General features: G+C 46.8%; 1 protein-coding gene across 4 annotated transcripts in view; it reads right to left on the reverse strand.

Annotated features, from left to right (window-relative positions):
- Positions 1–3,707: 3,707 nt before the first annotated feature.
- Positions 3,708–23,989, reverse strand: part of ADCY4 (adenylate cyclase 4) — a 74,006-nt gene continuing 53,724 nt past the window's right edge. For 2 of the 4 annotated variants that reach the window (XM_033169577.1, XM_033169575.1), the window contains exons 16-26: positions 23,655–23,739; positions 21,813–21,950; positions 21,599–21,706; positions 20,781–20,965; positions 19,891–19,975; positions 15,962–16,120; positions 13,744–13,893; positions 11,894–12,001; positions 8,061–8,175; positions 5,903–6,027; positions 4,419–4,571 (exon numbers count right to left, since the gene is read on the reverse strand). In XM_033169577.1, coding sequence (XP_033025468.1) covers positions 4,419–4,571; positions 5,903–6,027; positions 8,061–8,175; positions 11,894–12,001; positions 13,744–13,893; positions 15,962–16,120; positions 19,891–19,975; positions 20,781–20,965; positions 21,599–21,706; positions 21,813–21,950; positions 23,655–23,739 — 1,411 coding nt within the window. Of the gene's footprint in view, positions 4,572–5,902; positions 6,028–8,060; positions 8,176–11,893; positions 12,002–13,743; positions 13,894–15,961; positions 16,121–19,890; positions 19,976–20,780; positions 20,966–21,598; positions 21,707–21,812; positions 21,951–23,654; positions 23,740–23,989 lie in introns of all 4 variants that reach the window. The other 2 variants (XM_033169579.1, XM_033169578.1) reach the window with 2 other exon arrangements.

The following is a 23,989-nucleotide window of genomic DNA, read 5'->3' on the forward strand; positions in this document are numbered from 1 at the left end:
CCAATCTTTTAAAGGTTTTTCTTACCTCACAAAAAAAATGCTCCAGTTTTTCTATCTCATCCTCGGGGCGCTTTAGAATTTATGATTTCAGTGGGTATATGGAGGGTCAAGCTTACCTTAGCAGTGAAAGGTGAAAAGATGTATTTGTGGGTTGTATTAACTAAGCTTTACTAAGAGCAGACCCATTAAAATTAATGGACCTAAATTAGTCATATTCATTAATTCCAGTGAGTCTACGCTGAATAAAAATTAGGTTTGTTTGGTTTACTTCAATAAAAGCTTTTTAAAAAAAAAAATCATCACCATCAATTCAATAGGGATAACAGAAGTACAAAAAATCAGGGCAGTACATCCGATGGAGACTTAACATTATTTCAAACTTGCCATATTTCCAAAAGTGAAAATTCGGACACAAAAGTGGTTTCCCCGTACATTTCAGCTGCTTTGCGAAAATTTCACCCAGGTGCCATTCTTGAAAGACAAATCCCAGCTATGTCTGGGAAATATCGGGTGCATAGCAGCCCTAGAAAATACTCAAGACCATTAGGAAAACCAGTTTTCCCATTGTACCACGGAGAGGGAGTCCTATGTGACTGTATTAGTTGTATATAAGGCAAAATCAGGGGACTGGGAGGGAGTTTGCACTGCCACGACTGTCTCACTTCCTCCCCATTTTGCTTCCTCATAAGCAACAATGATGCACCTGCCCAGGATTATGCATAGTTCCACCTGGTGAGCCACACCTGCTTTGCACATTTAGAGGAAAGCCTAGCTGAGGACATCACAAGGGTTTCAGGAATTGCTGATCACCAGAGAGTGGATTTCTAGAATGAAAGCAGGGACACTCACAAGCAGCCCTCGGTCCCTTTGAAGTAGGGGTGGATGGAACCATTAATTTCGGGTCTGTTTTCAGTTTTACATGTGCTAATTCATAAATCCTTTCTATGCTGCAGCTGCATGAATCGGCATTTAAAAAAAAAACAACCCAACCAGTCTGTATGGAAATCTGTATTTGAATACACACTTAAATATGATTATATCAAAAAATACATATTTAAATACATATTTTATCTCAATGTACACACTGTTGAACGCATTTTATAATAAAATATGTATTTTAAAACATGTTTTGGTGGGCTTTTTGCTATCCGTGTCGCAAAATTTGGAGAGGTGCAAATTCTGACAAATAAGTATTTCTATATCCATATTATTAGTCTGTGAGGAAAGAAGGTGTTCAGTTCACTTAAATGCATGGGATGAACAAATTTCTCTTCTATCCCTTATTGAAAGAAAGGTACGTGCAACAAAAACCTGTGCTACAACTAGGACAATTTCACAAAAATGCCACCCCTACATTGAAAAGGTGGCAACAGAGTCTTGGAAAAGTCAAGCCCTTTCCAGCCCTCTCAGAGGCAAAGAAGACTCCACCACAGGGCCATAGCTGGGGGGGGGGTGAAGAAGGCCCCCGCCAGGAGCACAGGCAGGGAGGGCGCAAAAACGGCTAAGAAATATAATTAAATATTGGATTTTCTGCGAAATAATTCATTACAAGGTGAAGTGCATAAGGAACTGAATGGGCGGGGGGTTGGAGGAGAGGCGCAAAGAAGAGCTAATTTGTCTGTGGCTAGGGGGCACAATCTGGACGGTTTTGCCAGGGGCGCAAGAAGAGAAGAAGAGAAGAGTTTGGATTTGATATCCTGCTTTATCACTACCCGAAGGAGTCTCAAAGCGGCTAACAATCTCCTTTCCCTTCCTCCCCCACAACAAACACTCTGAGGTGAGTGGGGCTGAGAGACTTCAGAGAAGTGTGACTAGCCCAAGGTCACCCAGCAGCTGCATGTGGAGGAGTGGAGACACGAACCCGGTTCCCCAGATTACAAGTCTACCGCTCTTAACCACTACACCACACTGGCAAGATCACCTAGCTACGGCTCTGCTCTGCTCTAGCTGACTTTCGTTCCATTGTTCCTCTTAGCATGTTCAGCTTATCTCACCGTACTCTAGGATTCTCCAGCCCCACTGTTTGGGAATTCAATAGTGGCAGGCAGGATCAAAAATTAACATCAGGACAAAAGTTTAGAACTTTGAAAGTGTCCGTGTTTTCTTGTTTTCTTTTAAAAGAGCAGAACAAAGCCAGCGAAAGAAACACTTAAGAGACACCGTTATTTACAAATAAAATGTATACCACACTGTTTATTTCTGCAAGAATTTAAATAGGCCGGCTCCGATTCCACTTGCGCCTCTTTCCTTCTTGCAAGCAGAAAGGGAGCAGCTCATCTCTTGAAAAGGCACCTGATGGCCTGACGAGTCATCACTGGATTTTGGAAGTCCAGCCCACAATCGCTTGCAACCCCACAGAGGATTTTCAGCCATGCCTTTGGACTTGCAAGATATTCTGGTTTTGGTCAGATCCTGGGGGATAGGATTCACACAGGGGGAGTGGGATGTTTCGCAGCTTGAGGAACATGTTCCTTTGTGGGGTAGCCTTCATTGGAGGGGCACCTACCAGTGGTGGGCAGGGCCAGGAGCAAAAGTGAGAATGGAGCAATGGGTGACACTCTTGCCCTTATACAGCACTCTAAATTCCCTTTATCCCCTAAATCTCTCCTTCCTCTCTCCAGGAAGCAAGAGACATGATTACAGTTCAATGGCATATCCCAGCCAGGCAAAAGCATTCGAAGGTATGGAGCAGGACCAGTGAGGGGTGTGGCATGGACAGAGGGGCTTGGCCCAAGGAAAGTCCCAAGGGATGGATGGAGAGACCTGAAGGGCAACATCTGGCCTGTGGACAAGATGTATCCCCACCTGATTCACACGTATCCCCACCTGATTCACACATGCTGCTTCCAGTGCAACACTAGAACAATGTGCGAGATGCGGTGCATACTATAAAGGGTTCCCATTTGGCGGAAAGCATGGTCAAAGTGTTGACTCATTAACTAGTAAAGTGACTGGAGAGGAGAGGAGAGCTGAATTAGGCCCCCTCTGAGCTATTTGGCAACAGCTGTGTCCCAGGTCTCATGGTGAGGGTGGTGGGTAGAATTTCCTACCTCATTCCTGTTTTTAAACAACTCTGTCAGGTCTAAGGCCTTAAACTTTGCACTGTATGCTTCCTTCTCCCTCTCCTTTCCCACAAAATCAAAACTGACCACGGGTGAGAATCCATTCCTTGAATGAAAAGGGGGAAGCTGCTCCCTGACATGACGTCGCTTTCAAACCCTGCAGCACCTGCACATGAAAAGGAAAGTAAAGGCACGTGCCACAATCAGGAGAGGAAGAGGGCAGGACAGGGCAGAAGAGAAACCAGCCTAGAAAGAAACTGGGGAAATATTGGTTTCTTGTGTCACAACCTAAAGGAACCAGATGGGTGATGGGGGCAATGCTCAACCAGCCTCATTCCTTGTCTACAATGGACTACAGCCCAGTAGTGGGACCATCGTCCTGGCTAGCTCCCCAAATTACTTCCATCTCTGTTCGTGGAAGGTACGCCTGTTCGGACATCTGCCAGTCTGTGTCCAGCTTGGCTCAAACGGATTCTCAGGCCAAATGGGGAGGTCTGATGAGCCTGATTTGGCCCCTAGGATGAAAGCTTCCCACTGCCGATACAGGACATGCCTGTTCAGACATCTCCCAAACCACACCCAGTCCCTGCCAAACCCCATGCTAAAGCCAGGTGGTTTCAAGAAGCCACGCTGTGATTGGCCGCTGCTTGAGAGGCTGGGTGGGGATTAAGCACCTTCATAAAATGCCGGGACACAATGTTTTGGGCTTGGGAGCTGAGCTGAGCTTAGTTTAGTTTAGTAGCCGTGCTAAAGGAGGGTTGAAGGTGCTCCTTAGACCACTGGTTTAGATCAAACAGCTGGACTGAAGGTTCCTCAAATAAGGTTTGGGAAGCGTCCAACTTGATTGCAGAGTTGCTGTCTTCCTTCTGTGAAGTGGGATAAAGCCCTTCTTGACCATTTGAGGTGCCCTTATAGAGTTCTAGGTGAGTCAACAGCAAGGTCTGTCTTTGTCACAGCAGGAAAACATGGAGGTGTATTGGTCATTGATTGCAGAGGTAGGGTTTGGTTTCTGTTTTGTTTTTTCAAAAGGGGCAAATGTACTTGAGCAACTTTCTCCAGCTCACAGTAGTTTTACATGTGTGTGGTGCGTCCTTGTGGTCTCTCCCCAGCCCCCAGGGTTCAATCTTCCTCCAACAGCCAGTCCATTTATGACACACATAGTTTGTGAGAGCCCATGAACTCCAAGCATGGAGCACAAAGACTTGCAGGAAATCCAGTGCTAGAGAGGTCAGTTAGTGTTAAGCCTCCTGCTGCCCCCAAGTGGCTGGAAGAAGCACCTGCAGCTGTCTGCAGGGAATCCCAGCCCCACTCCACCCCAAAAAATCCGGTGCTTGTTACAGTTTCGTTCCCAGAAACTCAGCTCAGCATAGGTGCTTGGGGGCCGGGCCGGGCCGTGTCTGTACAGACAAAGTATGTTCGAAGTTCACCTTTGCCTTTCACCTTTATAACCCCACGAAGGGAGCAAGTGTAACCCAGCGTCTCCAAGGCCTTGGCTGTTTCTTCTGTGACCTATGTGGAAAGAAGAGAGGAGGAGACCATTAAAAAGAATGGCCTGGTAGCGAAGCATACAGAAATCTGGTCAAAACTTGGTTGCTCTTGGTTGGGTCAGGTGAAAATGGTCTCAACGAAAATACTCCCCTAATTTTTTTATGCATATACTCAAAGATGAACCATTCTCCTGCTGCTTAGCTCCCAGTGGCTGGTATTCAAAGTCACACTGGTTTTGAATATGGAGGTTTCATTTCATTGGGGTGGATGGGGACCGGATATTTGCTGGTGGGCCAAATCTTTCTCCCACACAGGTGTGTGTCAGGGACTGGACTGAGGAAGAATGGTGGAGACCACCTCCCCCTCCTCCTCCTGAACCGTCCAGAGAAGAGGGAGACCGTGTAGATTTACAAAAGTGGTTTGAGGGAGGTCACAGCTCAGACATAGATGAAGAGAGGAGTTGGGAGATCATGGGAGAGGAGGAGGGAGAGACAGAGCCGGAGAAACTGGCTGACACATTATCACTGGAGAACATACCAGACCCCCGTTCTCCCGGAGCCCGGCAAGTACGTTTCCAAGCACAATTCAAAGTGTTGGTGCTGACCTTTAAAGCCCTAAACAGCCTCAGCCCAGTATACCTGAAGGAGCATCTCCACCCCCATTGTTCAGCCCGGACACTGAGGTCCAGCTCTGAGGGCCTTCTGGTGGTTCCCTCACTGTGAGAAGTAAAGTTACAGGGAACCAGGCAGAGGGCCTTCTCGGTAGTGGCACCCGCCCTGTGGAACGCCCTCCCGTCAGATGTCAAGGAAATTAACAACTATCTGACTTTTAGAAGACATCTGAAGTCAGCCCTGTTTAGGGAAGCTTTTAATGTTTAACAGACTATTGTATTTTAATATTTTGTTGGAAGCTGCCCAGAGTGGCTGGGGAAACCCAGCCAGATGGGCGGGATATAAATAAATTATTATTATTATTATTATTATTATTATTATTATTATTATTATTACACCTGCCATGGCTGACAACAGCCAGCTACTATTCTGAAAAGCAACTGGATGTATTTCCTTTCTGACTTAAGTGCCCTACACAAGTTTGTTCTCAGGAAGCTAGGGGGAAAACATATTTTATCCCAAGCCATATAACCAGGAAGTAACACCCCCCCTGCCACCCGCAGTCCAACAATCCATTTATTTTTATCAAAAAAACCTCTATCATCCAGAATCTACTTAGAAAGAGGAAACTTAAAAAAAAAAAAAAAAGAGTGAGGAACACTGATAGAATCGGAGCACAGGAAAGCTTCAGGTGGCGCTGGGGGCCACATAAAAAACCGCAGGCTGTTTTAAAAGCCCTACCTGTATCTTCCCCAGCACTCCCGTGCTCTCCATCCTGCTGGCCACATTCACTGTGTTCCCCCAAATATCATATTGGGGTTTCTGGGCTCCAATCACGCCCGCCACAACCGGTCCATGGTTTATACCTGGAAAAAAAGATGCCATAGAGGTTGGGGACACAGTGGATTAAAGACTGCATACCTATGGTCAGCAAGTATTATTAATTAATTATTTTTAAGGCGGGGGGCTGGTGGGAATTCAGCAAGGGATGGGGGCTGGGGGTCATGCTGGGCCAAATGTGATCAGTTGGCTTTTTGTGTGGTGGCGCTGTGGGTTAAACCACAGAGCCTAGGGCTTGCTGATCAGAAGGTTGGCGGTTCGAATCCCCACGACGGGGTGAGCTCCCGTTGCTTGGTCCCTGCTCCTGCCCACCTAGCAGTTCGAAAGCACGTCAAAGTGCAAGTAGATAAATTGGTACTGCTCCGGTGGGAAGGTAAATGGCGTTTCCGTGTGCTGCTCTGGTTCGCCAGAAGCGGCTTAGTCATGCTGGCCACATGACCCGGAAGCTGTATGCCGGCTCCCTCGGCCAGTAACGCGAGATGAGCGCCGCAACCTCAGAGTCGGACATGACTGCACCTAATGGTCAGGGGTCCCTTTACCTTTACACATCTGCTGCTGCCTCCTCCATTGCCTTCACAACTGAAATGACAGGCAGGTGTGCTAGCCAATCAAACACTGTTTGATCTATTAATCCTGCCCTTTCCCCATCTTCTCGGGGAGAGGCCTGCACACTCCCCTCCTTGAATCCTTAATATGGCTTTGTGGGTGTTTGGACAGAAGTGGGGAAGTAGTGGTCCTCCACATGTTGAATCACAACTCCCATCAGCCCAAACTAGAATGACAGGGATGATGAGAGCCATAGTCCAACATAATTGGAGGGCTCCTGGTTGGGGGGAAGACTATAACAGGCCTGCGAAGCAATGTTCAAAACAGTTTATAGCCTCCGTATTGTGTATGGAATGCCTCCCTTCCATTTTCTGAAGGGCTGCAGTTTCCCAAAACCCACCCCTGGTTTAGCAGTTTATTCATTACTTTACTTTGCAGCACTGGGTTGGGGAAGGGAGGTTTCTTGGTGACGGCACAGGAACCAGCCAGTAAGTGCTATGCACACAGCTAGTTTCTGCTAGAATGGGGATCGGGGAACTGGACCTGGACCTGGACCTGGCCAGCAAACCGCCCACCTTTCAGTCACCTGATACCATAATGATGTCAGGTGACTGACACGGTTCAAAGGAGGTTGCTGTAGCTGCCAATCAGCCAATCGGTGGTCGCAGCAACTGCTGCCAGAAATGCACTTTTTTTTTTTTTTGCGCCAATGAGCTGATTGTTGCTGGGAGCATATCTTCACAGGGGCTCCTTGAGCAATGTTCAAAACAGTTTATAGCCTCCTTTTTCCTTCTGCAGAAAAGAAGAGCTTGCATTCTAAGCCCTGCCCACTGGAGGAAGAGCTTTGAATGGACACTGCTTTCTGTGGAAAGGGGTGGGGGGGGGGAGATTTTAGTACTCCTCCCCTTTTCTCAGAAAGCAGCTTGCATTCAAAGCACTGGAGGAAGCTCTTCAAATGTTTCCTGCAGCCCCCTCAGTTGCACAAGGGAGTTTCCGATGGGGAACCAGTTGCACAAGATGGGGAATCCTCTAGCACAGCTGATCCCATCGGATGGTTGGGGCTTTGCCTGTGCAGGGTTTCTCTCTAAACACTGGCGATTGTTGGTGCTTTGCCCTAAACTGTGCTTTGAAGCCTCAAAAGTCAACTGATAATCTGGACTTTGAATCATTTTGCGGCATTCACCGTTCTTGGCCCAGCCACAACTTTACCTGCCAGAGATCTCACAGGTGTGAGGAAAGTGGGTGTGGTTTGGTCAAAATGGCCAGAAGGTGACAGGAGGAGGAGAAAGAGGAGAAAGCCTCCGGCCATTGAAGCCATGCTGCTACCATGTTCAGCTCCGCCCCCTGGCTCCTCCCATGTCCTGACACGACGTCATGATGTCATGCATGCGACATCACACGCAATGCCTCACAGGCGATGTTGCCCTTGCCCCCACCTCCCTCACAAGCTGGCGCCTCTGACTGAGGTGACATTTGGAGAGGAGTCTTCTCAGCTCCCACTCGTCTCGCTCACCCACACGAAGCTTGAAACTGTTGAAAGAGTGTTTGTTGATCATGTCAAGCTTGGCAGCCAGAGCCATGGCGAATTCCACCATCGTCCCCAGGTGGGTGTAGCTCTGCTCAGTGTCCTGCAGGGACCACCCAGAAAAGAAAAGAAAAGAAAAGCATATGTCAATAGGTGGAGAAGGCAAAATTAAAGAGGCCACCCCTAAGTACTAAGAGGAGAGAAGCCTCACTAATACAGTCTTTTTAAAAAAAAAAAAAAAAAAAACAGACCATACAAATTCAGACAACAAGAAAAGTTGACTGACATTCCACCTGGCTCCCTCTGACTTGGAGAATGAGCATTCCCCCTCATCAAATGGGGTGTGCCTTTTGCGTGGTCGCGAGTAGCCCCATTGGATCACGGTGCAGCTCCTGGCAGTTGGTCCTGGCATCGCCTTCCCAGGTTGGATACCTGTGGACTCCGCCTACTCTAGCAGCCGCCCAATCCTGGCTGGTGAGGTGTTGCCGGGGGGATTGGCCAGGTAGAAGGAGGGATTATACAGTACACACAATAGAACTTGAGTCATACCTGGGAAGCGGCCGTTGGATTCAGAGCTTCCCCACCCTCCACTCCCTCAATTGACGCTTACTTTGCAGGTTTAACCACCTTTTTTCCACAGCCACACAGGCACGCAGGCGCTGCTATGTCAAGGCCGCTGTTGAAGGGCCGGAAAAGACTTTCCCTGCATTGGCAGGTTTCGCCTTTCCCGTAGCAATTCGTCACAACTTTGGCGGTTGCAGGCCTTGGGCGGAATCCTTTAGTCATCTAAAAGATTGGGGGGGCAAGGGGTGGTGGTGATAACAGGGTTCCCGTTAAAGGGGTCTCAGGGGGGGGCATTGACCATATGCCCAGAGGTCATCACTGCCCTCCCCCTCCAGCGGCAGCGAACATGGGGGGGGCTGGCTATCTGCTTGAACATATGTTCTCCAGACTAGCCCACTCCCCACTCATGCTGGATAACCCTGAAGTTACCCAGAACCCCGGCTGGGGGGCTGGGAAGGATAAATGCCCAATGCCTGAGCCAAGGTCTTCCTACATCTGAATATTAATAAAGTTGTGGCCAATTTAATCCCATAGAACGTTGTCACGCGCCATTATTTCCCTCAGGGGCTGCCCCGGGGTTCGGGGGACTCTGCCTGGCCGCGCAAAGAAGTAAGTCATCGTCTTTGAGACAACAAAGCTGTTGGCCTGGCTGGAACTAACAGCTGTTGGCTTCCTCCCCTTCCGGAGTTGTCTCCATCGACAGCCAACCCAATTGGCTGCATCAGGAGTGAGGCGACAAGGCCCACCCCAATTCGTGCTGTTCACAGGACAGACTGATGCCGAGTGAGGCACTCCTCGGACATCGCCAGCACTGGGTTGAAGAGCGTGAGATATTTCATTCATGGGTAAGGCTGGCTCAGAGACATGTGGGAACCCTGTCAATGGCAGTTTGTGCAGAGCTGAATCAACAGGTTTGTATACCGTGGCCCAAAAGGGGGTGTGTGTGTAAATGACAGGACAAAAACCAAAAAATACAAAACACCCTCATTTTCTTTGCGATTATCTCCAGAGCAAGAACCAATTCAGCAAGCATGCATTTTTACAAAACAGCAAAAATAAAAATGAGGGGGGTTGTTTGTGTATGTAGTGTCAATGCTGATATGGCCCTGTGATCCAGCAGTGTATCCATATTCTCGCCATGGTAGCCATTTCTGAAAACAGAGCATTTCAGGTGATACCCACAAAAGTCTTGGATGGCCGCTAAAATAGGGTTTCATATGATGACAGACTCTGTATATGTGGCCAACAGCAGGTGGAAAACACTACACATTCCTTGTTAATCTGCCCTTCGCATAGGGATGAAACCTTCGCTAATTCCTGGAAGCAGGTTTACTATGGCAGAAACAGCTCACTTTCTTTTGAGTTACGCTAACTGTTTTGTGGTGCTGGAGGAGACTCTTGAGAGTCCCATGGGCTGCAAGAAGATCAAACTTATCCATCCTTAAAGAAATCAGCCCTGAGTGCTCACTGGAAGGACAGATCCTGAAGTTGAGGCTCCAGTACTTTGGCCACCTCATGAGAAGAGAAGACTCCCTGGGAAAGACCCTGATGTTGGGAAAGATGGAGGGCACAAGGAGAAGGGGACGACAGAGGATGAGATGGCTGGACAGTGTTCTCGAAGCTACTAACATGAGTTTGGCCAAACTGCAAGAGGCAGTGAAGGATAGGTGTGCCTGGCGTGCTCTGCTCCATGGTGTCACGGAGAGTCGGACACGACTGAACGACTGAACAACAAAACTGTTTTGTGACGAATAAAGTGGGGCTTTATGCTCTGGTCGCAAGAAAGATAGATAAGGGAGAGATAGAAAATATTGCAACGAGATGTGCTGGAGATTCGGAGGTCTAACGGAAGTTTAGCTGGGGATGAGTTAGCAGATGATACTTTTGAACTCTGACTCCCTTGTGTTAAACCCTTGACATCTTGTGTTGTGTAATTGTTGAATGCTGCATGTTAGGATTGATATGGGTTGTGATGCATGGGTGGGGGGTAAAAAAATCTTTTAAATTTCATTATATATATATATATATATATATATATATATATATATATATATACACACACACACACACACACACACAGGCAACAAATAATAATCATCTCACAAAAAGGCCTATTGGTTTTGGCACAGCAAAGCATATTTTGGTCTGCAGAAGTTATTTATCAGGCTACACATCATTTGTGTCAAGCGGAAAGCCTGTTTTGTGGTTTGACGTGAAACTGCATTTTCATTAAGCTGTGGGAACAGAGACACTCACTTACCAGCAGGAGGGAGACATAACAACCTTGGAATTTGGTTGCAGTGAACTCAGGTATATAAAATCAATCAGGTGGCCAAGGACCAAAGGAGGAGAGCTATGGAAGCGTTAGAAAACTGGGGATTCTCTAGCCCCCAAACAATAAAATAAAGATGTACATATTGGCAGGAGGCCTGTCTTCTGAGGCATTTAGATTTTTAAGCAAGTACAAACTCTGGTCACTTTGATTTTCTGTGGAATCTAAGCAAAGATTAGGTGGCCATCTGTCATGTATGGTCTAGCTGAGATTCCTCCATTGCAGGGGGCTGGACTTGCTGAAACTCAAGATCCCTTCCAACACTACACCTCTACGATTCTTTGATTGTATCCAACAGATTCCAGATCCAATGGAATTAGTATGTCTTGAAAAGTACATGGAGCTCAGAGAGGCAATGGGAAAGAATGTCACCCTTCCAAGTCCCCCCTTCAGCACTATGATATACCTACCAAGGGACAAAGAGGTAACTACCCTCACAACTTCATAACTAAAGAGCACAGGAGGGTTCATGCAGATTAGAGGGCAACCTCAATGGCACTGAGGCCACACTGGTGACTCGTGATGTACATAGTTAACGCAAGTGTAAGTGGTCTTGTAGAGCCACTCCATGGCTCCATCACATACCCTCCAACTCACATGGGAGCGCTCCCCCGGAAGTGTGAAAAACCGGAGTGCACATCTTCCAGGGGTGTGCTCCCATGTGAGTCACATGACCCATGCAAGATTGTGGGCCCCCAGTATGTGCTATCTTTGGGACCATGCTCTTGCATGAGAGCACAGTGCCCCCAAATGGCCGCCATGCTCTTGTAAGAAAAAATGGGATGTCCCAGTTACCAGAACAGGTTGTTGTTGTTATATTTGTAAACCCCTGCCCCAATCTGAATGGGTTGAGGAGTATGGGATCAGGGTGCCACAGGCAGATTTGAGAAACAAAAGAGTCGTGCCAAAGAAAGGAGGGCCTCACCTGTTGGTTATCCTGTCCAGCCACCACATTTAAGCCAGTGGCTGCCATGTAAGTGCTGCCAATGGTCTTAATCTTCTCCACCCCACTGAATTTGGGCTTCAGGAGGAGCTGTAGAAACAGAGACAGGGGAAAAGGCTTGTTTCAATGGTTATCAACTTAAGAACATTCCTTTTGGGTCACAACAGCCTTTGCCAACACGGTTTCCCCTCAGACATTTTGGATGGCAACTCCTATCAGCTCCTATCATCAGAAGGCATTTGGGCGTAAAAGCAGTATATAAGCCCTGACCGTTGGCTATGATGGCTGGGGCTTATGTGTGCTAATGCGGACAACAATATCTGGAAGAAGAAGAAGAAGAAGAAGAAGAAGAAGAAGAAGAAGAAGAAGAAGAAGAAGAAGAAGAAGAAGAGTTTGGATTTGATATCCTGCTTTATCACTACCCGAAGGAGTCTCAAAGCGGCTAACAATCTCCTTTCCCTTCCTCCCCCACCACAAACACCCTGTGAGGTGAGTGGGGCTGAGAGACTTCAGAGAAGTGTGACTAGCCCAAGCAGCAGCATGTGGAGGAGCAGAGATGCGAACCCGGTTCCCCAGATTACGAGTCTGCCGCTCTTAACCACTACACCACACTGTCCTCTCCTGGAGGACACCAGGATGGAAAAATCTTCTCTATCTAGTCCAGAATGTTACGATCACATCCACACCTTCGATCCAGTGAAAGAATCATAGAATTGTAGTGGATATCCCATGAAGCTGAACGCTGGGAGATCAAATAAAAGGAAGGACTTCTCCATGCAGCACATGGTTGAACTATGGAACTCGATCCCACAGGAGGCAGTAATGGCCACCAACCTGGATGGCTTTAAAAAGAGGATCGGACAAATTCATGGAGGAGATGGCTATCAGTTGCCATTAGCCATGATGCCAATGCTCAGCCTCCACAGTTGGAGATGGCAAGTGAATGCCATTTGCTGGAAACAACAGGAGGGGAAGAGTGCTCTTGTGCTCGTATCCTGCTTACGTGTTCCCCTGGGGCATCTGGGTGGCCGTCATGACAATAGGATGGAGGGCTTGATGGGCCATTGGCCTGATCCAGTAGCCTTTTCTTGTATGAGCAACCCTTGAGAAGCTGTTAAAAAATGCGATGACAGCTGCACGGAGGTTACTAGCCCAGAGATGGAAAGAAGATGAAGTCCCTACCAGAGAGGAATGGCAAACTAAGCTGTTGGAGTTACAGGTAGGTAGCCGTGTTGGTCTGCCATAGTCAAAACAAAACAAAAAATAAAAAAATCCTTCCAGTAGCACCTTAGAGACCAACTAAGTTTGTTCTTGGTATGAGCTTTCGTGTGCATGCACAATCTGAAGAAGTGTGCATGCACACGAAAGCTCATACCAAGAACAAACTTAGTTGGTCTCTAAGGTGCTACTGGAAGGATTATTTTTTTATTTTGTTCTAAGCTGTTGGAGTAGCCTATGCCGAAATGGCAAAACTGACCGGAAAAGCTCAGAAACCAAAAAAAGCAAAACTTTAATCAAGAATGGGGGAAATTTTATCATTTACCCGGGAGACCACTGTTAGCAGATGAAAACATTAGCAGGATTGCAATAACGCTTGTAATTTGGCAAATATTATGGACAAAATGGAGAGACATAAAATGTGGGTGACTGGAGAATATGCAGTTGAAAAGGTTGACAATAGGACCCATGGAGGGGAAGGTGGGAAGCCCAGAGATTCGGAGAAATCTATATATAGGAAATCTATTTTGTATAGATTTTGTAAACATTTTAGAAAAGAAAAGCTGTTTAAACAACAACAACAACATTTAAATAAAGTCTAGAATTCCTGATACCTCGTCAAAGTCGGCTATGATCTCGTTGAGTAGTCGAAGGCATTCGAGTCCTTCATGGTTTACGTTCGATTCAGAGTAAAATTCTTTGAAGTCCGGGATGGAGGCGAAGAGGACGCAGACGCAGTCATAAGACTGGTGGTAAAGATCCTGCTGGGGGAGAAAGGGTGGGGTGGGGGGCATTATCAGACCTCAGCAGACAGGACAACCCTTAAAAATTCATGACATGGAGGCAAATTCCCCCAGCCACCCAATCTGTTCATTTATACATTACTTTTCTATGCCACTTTTCCCTCAAGGAACTCACGGTGGTGCACAAAACATAATTCTCTTTCCATTTTATCCTCTCAACAGCCCTGTGAGGTAGGTCAGACTGAGTGACTGGCCCTAGAGTGGAGGCTTCGGCCTTCGCCTCCCGAGTCCTACACTCTACCCGCTGCCCCAGCACTTGGGCATGTGGTGGTCTCGAGCATAGAATCATGGAGTTGGAAGAGACCACAAGGGCCATCCAGTCCAACCCCCTGCCAAGCAGGAAACACCATCAAAGCATTCCCGACAGATGGCTGTCAAGCCTCCGCTTAAAGACCTCCAAAGAAGGAGATTCCACCACACTCCTTGGTAGCAAATTCCACTGTCGAACAGCTCTCACTGTCAGGAAGTTCTTCCTAATGTTTAGGTGGAATCTTCTTTCTTGTTGTTTGAATCTATTGCTCCGTGTCCGCTTCTCTGGAGCAGCAGAAAACAACCTTTCTCCCTCCTCTAGATGACATCCTTTTATATATTTGAACATGGCTATCATATCACCCCTTAACCTTCTCTTCTCCAGGCTAAACATACCCAGCTCCCTAAACCATTCCTCATAAGGCATTGTTTCCAGGCCTTTGACCATTTTGGTTGCCCTCCTCTGGACACGTTCCAGCTTGTCAGTATCCTTCTTGAACTGTGGTGCCCAGAACTGGACACAGTATTCCAGGTGAGGTCTGACCAGAGCGGAATACAGTGGTACTATTACTTCCCTTGATCTAGACGCTATACTCCTATTGATGTAGCCCAGAATTGCATTGGCTTTTTTAGCTGCTGCAACCTTATAATAACCAACTCTTTCCTCCAGGGTGGGTAGTGGGAGGTAACGGGGGGGGGGGGGGGGCAACATACAGAATATGTGAATTCTTACCCCATAAAATAAATATTGCATTGAATACATTGAAGGCCATCTGACAAAATGCTATGGCTTACTGGAATTCCAAAATCAGAATTATTGTGAAATTCTGTATTTGGCTATATACTGGTAATTTATTATATCTGTACCTACAGATCTTTCTCTATAGTTTTTCAATGAAATTGGAAAGAAAGAAAGAAAGAAAGAAAGAAAGAAAGAAAGAAAGAAAGAAAGAAAGAAAATCATACAAGTGCAGAGATTATATATCATATCTGTATACAGAATTCATGAAAAGAAAAAGAGGAACAAGTCATGTCAATTCATAGAGTCTTTTCAAAAACCAGCATATGAAGCAGAGGGTTTTAAAGCTTCAGAGGTAGAATTTATTTATTTTTAAAGTCAGAAATGGAAACCACACATCTCCATATGTGTCTGCTTAAATTATGAGTCAGCTTCTCCATCAATGCCAGATACAATTGTGCCAGTTCAGTTCTCAATGGAAAAGACCGTCTGTGTTACTGTCATTCTAGCGACACCAAAAGCTATTTTTAAATGGCTATTGTAAACTATTTCATGCAAACCACATAGATTTTTTTTTTTGATACAGTGACACTTAAATCTTGCCAACTAAATAAATAAACAAACTGCAGTTGGGTCCTCACCTCATTTATTGTCTTCAGAAAAATAATGTTTAGATTTCATTTTTTGATTTGTTCAGGACTCAGTCCGAAGTTTTGGAAATTATCACAGAGTGATTATTTGAGGTTAGGCAGAGTTTCTATGTCTGTAAGTTTGCAATTGACCTAAATCTTAAATTTTCGAGGACCTCCTCTTGAAATGCAGCGATAAGCACTGCAACCTAGTCACTCGTACAGCAAAGAGGGTTAATGCCTCTACTGACTTCTCAGAAGTCCCTTTGGGTTGGACTGATTCAGTACCAAACCATTTCTGGTCCTTGGCTTAGACACACCTAATTCTTATCCCAAAGTGGGCTCTTTAGTAAGACTTCCCTTCACAAATCATCTCATTGATGGTCTTTGGCCAACAAGCTTCAAGACTCACCTCATTGCGCCGGTTCTGGCGAATGAACTGCTGAGCTACATCAGCAGGAAGCACATTCTCCAGCAAGACACGGTTGAGGTTCTCCATGGTTTCAATCTCCTCACGTTCTTCCTTGAACTTCTTCTTCCAGAGGAAATCTAGACGGCAGTAATATTCATTCTGAGAGACAGGGATGGGGAGAGAAAGACAAAGGGGGATTAGGAAGGGAGGGGAAAGCTGAAGGATACCCCTTTAATAATAATAATAATAATAATAATAATAATAATAATAATAATAATAATTTATTAATACTCAGCCCATCTGGCTGGGTTTCTCCAGCTACTTTGGGCGGCTCCCAACAGAGTATTAAAAACACGGTAAAGCATCAAACATTTAAAACTTCCCTAAACAGGGCTGCCTTCAGATGTCTTCTAAAAGTCAGGTCTTTATTTCTTTGAAATCTGATAGGAGGGCGTTCCACAGAGCAGGTGCCACTACCAAGAAGGCCCTTTGCCTGGTCCCCTGTAACTTTGCTTCTCACAGTGAGGGAACCACCAGAAGGCCCTCAGAGCTGGACCTCAGTGTTTGGGCAGAACAATGGGGGTGGAGACGCTCCTTCGGGTACGCAATGCACCCAGCACTCATGTCGGGTACGCAATGCACCCAGTCATGCCAGCTTGATTCATTTTTAAATATGGAGGAAAAATGAAACCTCGCCCAGTGCTACACAGAAACATAGGAAGCTGCCTTATACCCAGTGGTGTAGTCAGAGCTGGCCCTATACATTTTGAAACCTGAGGAGAACCACAAAATGGCAGACACACCCCTCTCCACTGCCACCAGGCAAGAAGGGGCGAGTGAAGATCTACATCGTGAATGAGGGAGGGAGGGGACTGTTGTGTATTGATTCAAGGGTTATCATATCTGATTACTATTGTTTGTATTCACATTAGGGAAAAGTAACTGCCTTCCTGTTCCAGAAGGAACAGCTACCATTGGTTCATTCAACTTGGTTCCCACCAAAAGGCAGCTTTGCGATTGCTTGAGATTGTTCCCTCCAAAATGTATCCTCTACTGTCCCTATAAATGTATCTCCCTCTCCTCAGTTCCCCAGTCTTGTCTGTCTGAATAAAGAGCGTTACATGAAGAAGCTGTCTCCTGCCTGCTCTGTCAGAGCTGAAATCACTTGCTGAATCACGATTCCCACGTTACAACAGGGACCAGCAATGTCTTCTATTCACCAAAAGGCTACTGTAGAGATGGCATGGGGGGGCTGCAAAGGAGGTAGCAGAGCAGGAAGCAATTCATTCCTTGGAGGCCAGATGTGCTGCTCCTGTGCATCCTGCCGCCTGAGGCGGTTTCCTCCCCTTGCCCTCTGGGTGGGCTGGCCCTGAGTGTAGTGGCAAAGTCATAAGTGAAGTGTACCTTCATGTTAGTCACATACATGCCCACTGGCACGCACCCTTCTAGGAGTATACAATACTCTCATAATGAGACGATGATAATAATTTGTGATGCATTGCAACAATCAACGCAGATCCTCATGTGTTGCCTTTCAGCTAGATCTGTGCACATACACGGGGAAATTATGTGGAACACTCTACATGCAGCAGAAGAGAATCGTAGAGTTGGGAGGGATCGCAAGGGTCATCTGGTCTAACCCCCTGCAATGCTAAAGAAACCTTGGCAGATGGCCATCCAAATTCCACCACCTTTCGAGGTAGCCCATTCTAATTTTGAACAGCTCTGGCTATCAGGATGTTCTTCCTAATGTTTAGTCGGGATCTCCTTTCTGTACAGTGGTACCTCGGGTTACAGGGACGCGGGTGGCGCTGTGGGTTAAACCACAGAGCCTAGGGCTTGCTGATCAGAAGGTTGGCGGTTCGAATCCCTGCGACGGGGTGAGCTCCCATTGCTGATCAGAAGGTCGGTGGTTCGAATCCCTGCGATGGGGTGAGCTCCCGTTGCTCAGTCCCAGCTCCTGCCCACCTAGCAGTTCGAAAGCACGTCAAAAGTGCAAGTAGATAAATAGGTACCGCTCTGGCGTTTCCGTGCGCTGCTCTGGTTCACCAGAAGTGGCTTAGTCATGCTGGCCACATGACCCAGAAGCTGTACGCCGGCTCCCTCGGCCAGTAACGCGAGATGAGCGCCGCAACCCTAGAGTCGGACACGACTGGACCTAATTGGTGCGGATCCTTTCCTCTAGAGCATGAGAAAACAGGTTTGCTGCATCTTCCATGCGACAGTCCTTTAGATATTTGAAGATGGCTATCATATTCAATATCTTCATTTGGAGTGATTTAAGTTGTGTTTTCCCTGAAGTTCTAGAACTTGCACACCGTTCTCTTGAAAAGGGAAGCACCATGTGTTTTCATTGCTCCCGAACGCTCAATTTTGGAGCATATGGAACAAATCGCTTCCTACACGCCTCCTCCAGAGTGACCCTAGAAGCCAATCCTCAGTGGTTGCCTCTCCTCCTTTCGCTCTGATTGGCTCCAATCAGCACAAACGGTGAAAAGACTTATTCTCAGTGGCTAAAATGGTTCTCCTTCCGTGCTGGTTGAGCAGCTCTAGGACACTGGAGATACTCTATTGAGACGCCAGTCCACTACACCTCTGCCTATTCCAAGTCAGTCCATCCACTTCAGTACTGTAAATTCTGACTGGCAGCCGCTCACCAGAATTCTAGGCAGGAAACTTTTCCCAGTCCCATCTGAAGATATCAGAGATTGAATCTTGGCTTGCTGCAAAAAAACCTTCCCCAACTTTAATAATAATAATAATAATAATAATAATAATAATAATAATAATAATAAATCCATTGAGCTGCACTTCTTTCCCAAATCAAATATGCAAAGTGAGAAAAACCACACCTTGGACAAAAAGATGAGAGTCTCCACCTGGACCTTACACTTAAAATGCTGTTACACCACTTTAAATAACCCTCCCTCCATGAATCATGGGAACTGTAGCTTGTTAAGGGTGCTGAGAGCTAAATTAATCACAGAGCTACACTCTGAGAACTCTGGGAAATTTAGCTCTGTGAGATTAGGGGTCTCTTAACAACTTTCAGCACCCCTAGAAAACTACAGTTCCCGGGATTCTTTGGGGGGGGGGAGCCATGAGTGTTTAACGTAGCATATTAGTGATTTAAGTGCATAGTGCTGATGTGGCCTCCTTCACTGTTCTTTCCCACTTCTACCACATGAAAAATGCTGTCAAACCCTGCTTGACTAGCATAGGCAAGGACCGCAAACAATCAAACCACAATCAGAAGGGGAAGCTGCTGGGGCTCAGATGGGGGGGGGGGAGAGATGACCTAGAAGGCGACACAGGAAACGGTGGTTTCTTGCATGGCACAGCAAAGCAAACAGGCACCTAACCCACAGCAGATGGTTGTGAAGGATGCAATACTCAACTAACGCCATCCTTCGCCTGCAAAATTGCTTACCCCCCGCAGCCCATATAGGGCAATGCACAGACAATCCTCTGCAATGCACAAGTTGTTCCATGGAATCCTGGCCTGAAAGCCAACACCAGAATCCTCCCTCCACCAACTCTTGCCTAGCAGAAGTTATTACATTACGGTTGCAGTAGAGGAGGGAGGGAGATGGGATGCAGGACTAACCCCAACAGTACAGCTGGGAAACCTCCTCAAATTTTTCCACCCATTCTTTGAAAGCTTAGGCTAAGAACTTGAACCTGAGCTTGCTTACTTCCTCATCCCTCCCAATCCATGTTCCTTTCCTGCTGTTGTCTTGTTCGATTAGAAGCCTGGCAGTATAGAACGTGTTCTCCACATCTCCTTTTTTTTAAGTTAATAGCAAGCTGTATAACAGAAATGAATGTGGAGAACATATGAAGGACAGAGAAATGAGCTCTTCTTGAAATGTATGCTCGCTTTCATCAGGGCTGCCTTGCTCAGCTGCTGGGATAGGAAACCAATTTACCTGCCTGGCCAGAGCCAAGAGGGTGAAGAAGAAGACGAAGAACGAGAATGCTCCCATCACCTTAGGCTCCTTCAGCACCCCAGGTCTAGAGGCGGGGGGGATTAAAAAGAAGAAGAAGGGGAAGAAGAGAACATCACTCTTGGGTCAGCCCTCTCCCATAATCCTCGAGGTCTCGCATCTGAACCAAATATGTCCATGGGAAGCTACAATAAGAAGCACTCTCCTCAGGCACGATTCACAGGAACAACGGCAAGCCACCTTATTTAGGGTGGGTCAGGACGGGCTGCTTCTGGACAGCTTACACCAGGGGTCGCCAAGATGGTGCCCACCGGTGCAATAGTGCCTTTTAAGGCTTTCCCCTGGTGCCTGCAAAGTCTTTAAACACAAGCACATACTGCCCCTTGAGCTGACGACTTTTTCCTCCCTTGAAAAGCACATAGAGCTGAAGGAGGAAGTTGGTAGAGTGGCTCTGTTTTCCACTTCCTCTTTCAGCTCTCATGTGTTCCGCAAGATTCAGAATGATCATGCTGTAACCAACCCAGATCACTTGGAGAGATGGAGTGTATATGCACACTCAGTGCTTTTAAAAAAAAATATGTTTAGGGGTACTCTCATTTTCCTACTCATATTGAAATACTGCCCCTCAATGAGGCCAAACTTAGATTCACAATAGGGGCATGCGTCCCTCCAGAAATAAAGCACTGTGCACACTTATCTTCTCTATTTCTTACTCTGGGGGGAGGGTGGGGAGATGGAGTCCAGAGGGAGCGGCACCCATGACACTCACTCAAAGAAGATCCTCACTAACGTTGCAAATGGCTTGGGTAGCCCCCACTTGGTTTTTTACTTTATGCCAGGACATTGCTGCCGGTTCCATGAGGACTAGTTACCTGAGAGCTGTCTGGTTGGGGTAGAGGCGGGAGACGTAGCAGTCGGAGAGCCACGAGTGGGTGTGGAGGAACAGCACGTTGTAGACGACGAGGCAGAGGGTCAGCATGGTGAGCTTGAGCTCAAAGTTCATGTGCAGGAAGAGGGAGCATGAGAGGAACCCCAAGATGCAGCAGTAGATGTAATACTGGAGGGGGGGGAGAGAAGGGCAGTAAAAAAACAGAGCCGTTTAAAAAAAGAGGGCTGGGCCTCATCAGCAACAGCTAAGGAAAAACAATTGCATCCAAAGGGTTTTTTGTTTTGTTCTTAATTTTTAAGAAATTTTATTTATTTAACATAATTATTACAAAATATAAACATAATATTGCAAATACACACATACATATGTATTACAAATAAGTGCATATATATATAAAAGAAAGAAAAAGAAAAAAGAAGAAAAAAGAAAAAGAAGAAAAATTGGAAGAATTTCTTTCAAATTTATTCTACAAATATCTCAACATGAAAATAATAATAAACTTTCATTAGTTGACTTCCACCGCTTACACTGCACTTCCTATGTACATTTTAGGTAAGATTGTATCTTTTATTCTGTATTTTTTCCTCCCACACAGTCTCACACAAATATTTCAGTCAATAAGTTTTCTAAAACCTTCACAAGTCTACCTTACATTTAATCCTTGTCTGCATAGATGGTCATTTAAACATTTCTATTGTTTCTGAATTATATTTTTTGGTTTTTGTCTTATCAAATCAGTCAACTTTGCTAATTCCAAATATTCGCATAGTCTATTCAACCATTCCTCTTTCACATACTTACTGGCACACTGAAGAGAGAGTTGAAGCGGGCAAACTCTTGTGTGGTGTTCAAGCCCCCCGTAGTGGAATTCTGAGCTTTGGAAAAGCAGGACGTCTCTGGCATGAAGAACTAATATTCCACCCAGGAAAGGAGAGAGGAGGAGAGCTTTAGAAGGGGCAAGGCGAGGCACAGGCTGGCGACACACGAGTAGCACTGAGCCAAAAATGTCTCCTACCAAATTCAGCACAGCCATGGTGAGGACCACCAGGATGGTGGAGATTCCCAAAGAGACTCGCAGCCACGGCTGGGTGCAGATGCTGTCTGAGATGGAGGGGACCCAGGATAAGGCTTTTGGACCTTTCAGGAAGCACTTCTGATGCAAAAGAAGGAGTGGGGCGAAGAAAGAGTCAAGAACACCCAGTTGTCCCGTTTTCTTATTTCTCCACCCTCATTGCTCCTAACGTTAGTGAAAGATACTCAGAGTCCAGTGTGATTTTCATGCTCTTTATTCAGCTCATAGTAGTGAGGAATGTAGTTCCCCCAAAACGTTTGCTTTATATACACTATTTACACAATGGGCCCCACGTGATTGGCTAATTCCGGGATACTCCTGTATGCCAATCAGAGTGCGGATTCACTTCCACCTGGAGCTGGATTGGGTGGCTCCTGCAGACCAATCAGACTCCTGCAATCTCAATCCTATTGTTCTGGGACCAGTCAGACTGCTGCAATCTCAATCCTATTGTTCTGGGACCAGTCAGACTGCTGCAATCTCAATCCTATTGTTCTAGGACCAATCAGACTGCTGCAGTTTGGATCCTATTCAACTCAGTACATAACAGTTAGCTTCTTAATCAGATAGCTATGAGTTTTTATTGCATCTTAGGAGCCACCTAAACATAATGGAGCAAAATTGGGTTGTGCCAATTTAATAAGCTCTATTAAGGCCATAAGAGGGACGCGGGTGGCGCTGTGGGTTAAACCACAGAGCCTAGGGCTTGCCGATCAGAAGGTTGGCGGTTCGAATCCCTGCGACGGGGTGAGCTCCCATTGCTCGGTACCTGCTCCTGCCAACCTAGCAGTTCAAAAGCATGTCAAAGTGCAAGTAGATAAATAGGTACCGCTCAGGCGGGAAGGTAAACGGCGTTTCCGTGCGCTGCTCTGGTTCGCCAGAAGCGGCTTTGTCATGCTGGCCACATGACCCGGAAGCTGTACACCAGCTCCCTTGGCCAATAAAGCGAGATGAGCGCCGCAACCCCAGAGTCGTCTGCGACTGGACCTAATGGTCAGGGGTCCCTTTACCTTTAACTTTATTAAGGACATAATAAAAGCCTGCTGGACCGGGTCAACGGCCCACCTAGCGCAGCATCCTGTTCCCGCAGTGGCCAACCAGATGCATTGCTTTGCCTGCCTGTGTCCTTGCATTCTGGTAGCCCCTCCTGCTGGATGGAGGATAGGGAGGTGGGCTTTAAAAAAAAAAAAAAGAGGTTCTCCACCTCTGGAGTAAGGTGGCATAAAGCACAGTGTGGGCAGCAAGCGGAGGATTCCCTCACCCGTGCTTTTGCACCTTAAAACCTCTTCAGCTCTGCTGGTTTCACAGGCGGCTAATTTTGATCGAAGAACCCTGCTGGCAGAAAACCGCTGAGGTCAAGCCATTTCGCTTCCTCTCAGCGGTGTCCTCGCTTAGCGCGGACAATACAGTTGCAAACTTCAACCGTATAAATAACTTCCGCAAGCAGGGCTACTACAAAGCTCCTTGTAGCAGCAGCAGGGCCCCAGAATCATCCAACCACAATGTTTCATCATATCGTGCTCCGACAGCCCGGGGGAAAAAGAGAAGTGGGAAAGGGCCACAGCTCAGTTCCTGTGATTTGACCCCCGGCATCCATCTATCCCTCCTTCCATCCATAGAAAAACGCCCCAGCTGAAACTGCTGACAGCCAGTGTCAGCGATACTGAGCTAGGTGGGCCAGTGGGTTAACTGGGTACAAGGCCGCATTCCACATTCCTTAGGGACGCTGGGCAAGTTGCATGACTAGGGGGGTGGGATTTGAGAAGTAAAATCAGCACGACTTACCGCCAGGTGGCCTGCAAAACAGGTGAGGAGGAGGAGGAAAAAGAGGAAGAAGGAAATTCCATAGGATATCCCCAACGCTACTGTCCTGGATGGAAAGAGCAGACAAGGCATTCATTTTGTATTTAAACTTTTTGTTCCCCTCCTGCTGATTCTGGGCATTAGAGCCATAGAGCTGGAAGGTACCGTGCAGAGGACGTCATCCAGCATCTTTCAGACACAGGAAATGTGCTGCCAACAGGGAGAAGGGACCTTTTGCCCTCCAAGTGTTGTCGGACCCCAGCCCCCATCAGCGCCAGCCCTCAAGGGTCATCTAGCCCAACCCCCCTGCAATGCAG

Source organism: Lacerta agilis, chromosome 14 (genome assembly GCF_009819535.1).
Source record: "Lacerta agilis isolate rLacAgi1 chromosome 14, rLacAgi1.pri, whole genome shotgun sequence".
In the NCBI taxonomy this organism is placed as follows: domain Eukaryota; kingdom Metazoa; phylum Chordata; class Lepidosauria; order Squamata; family Lacertidae; genus Lacerta; species Lacerta agilis.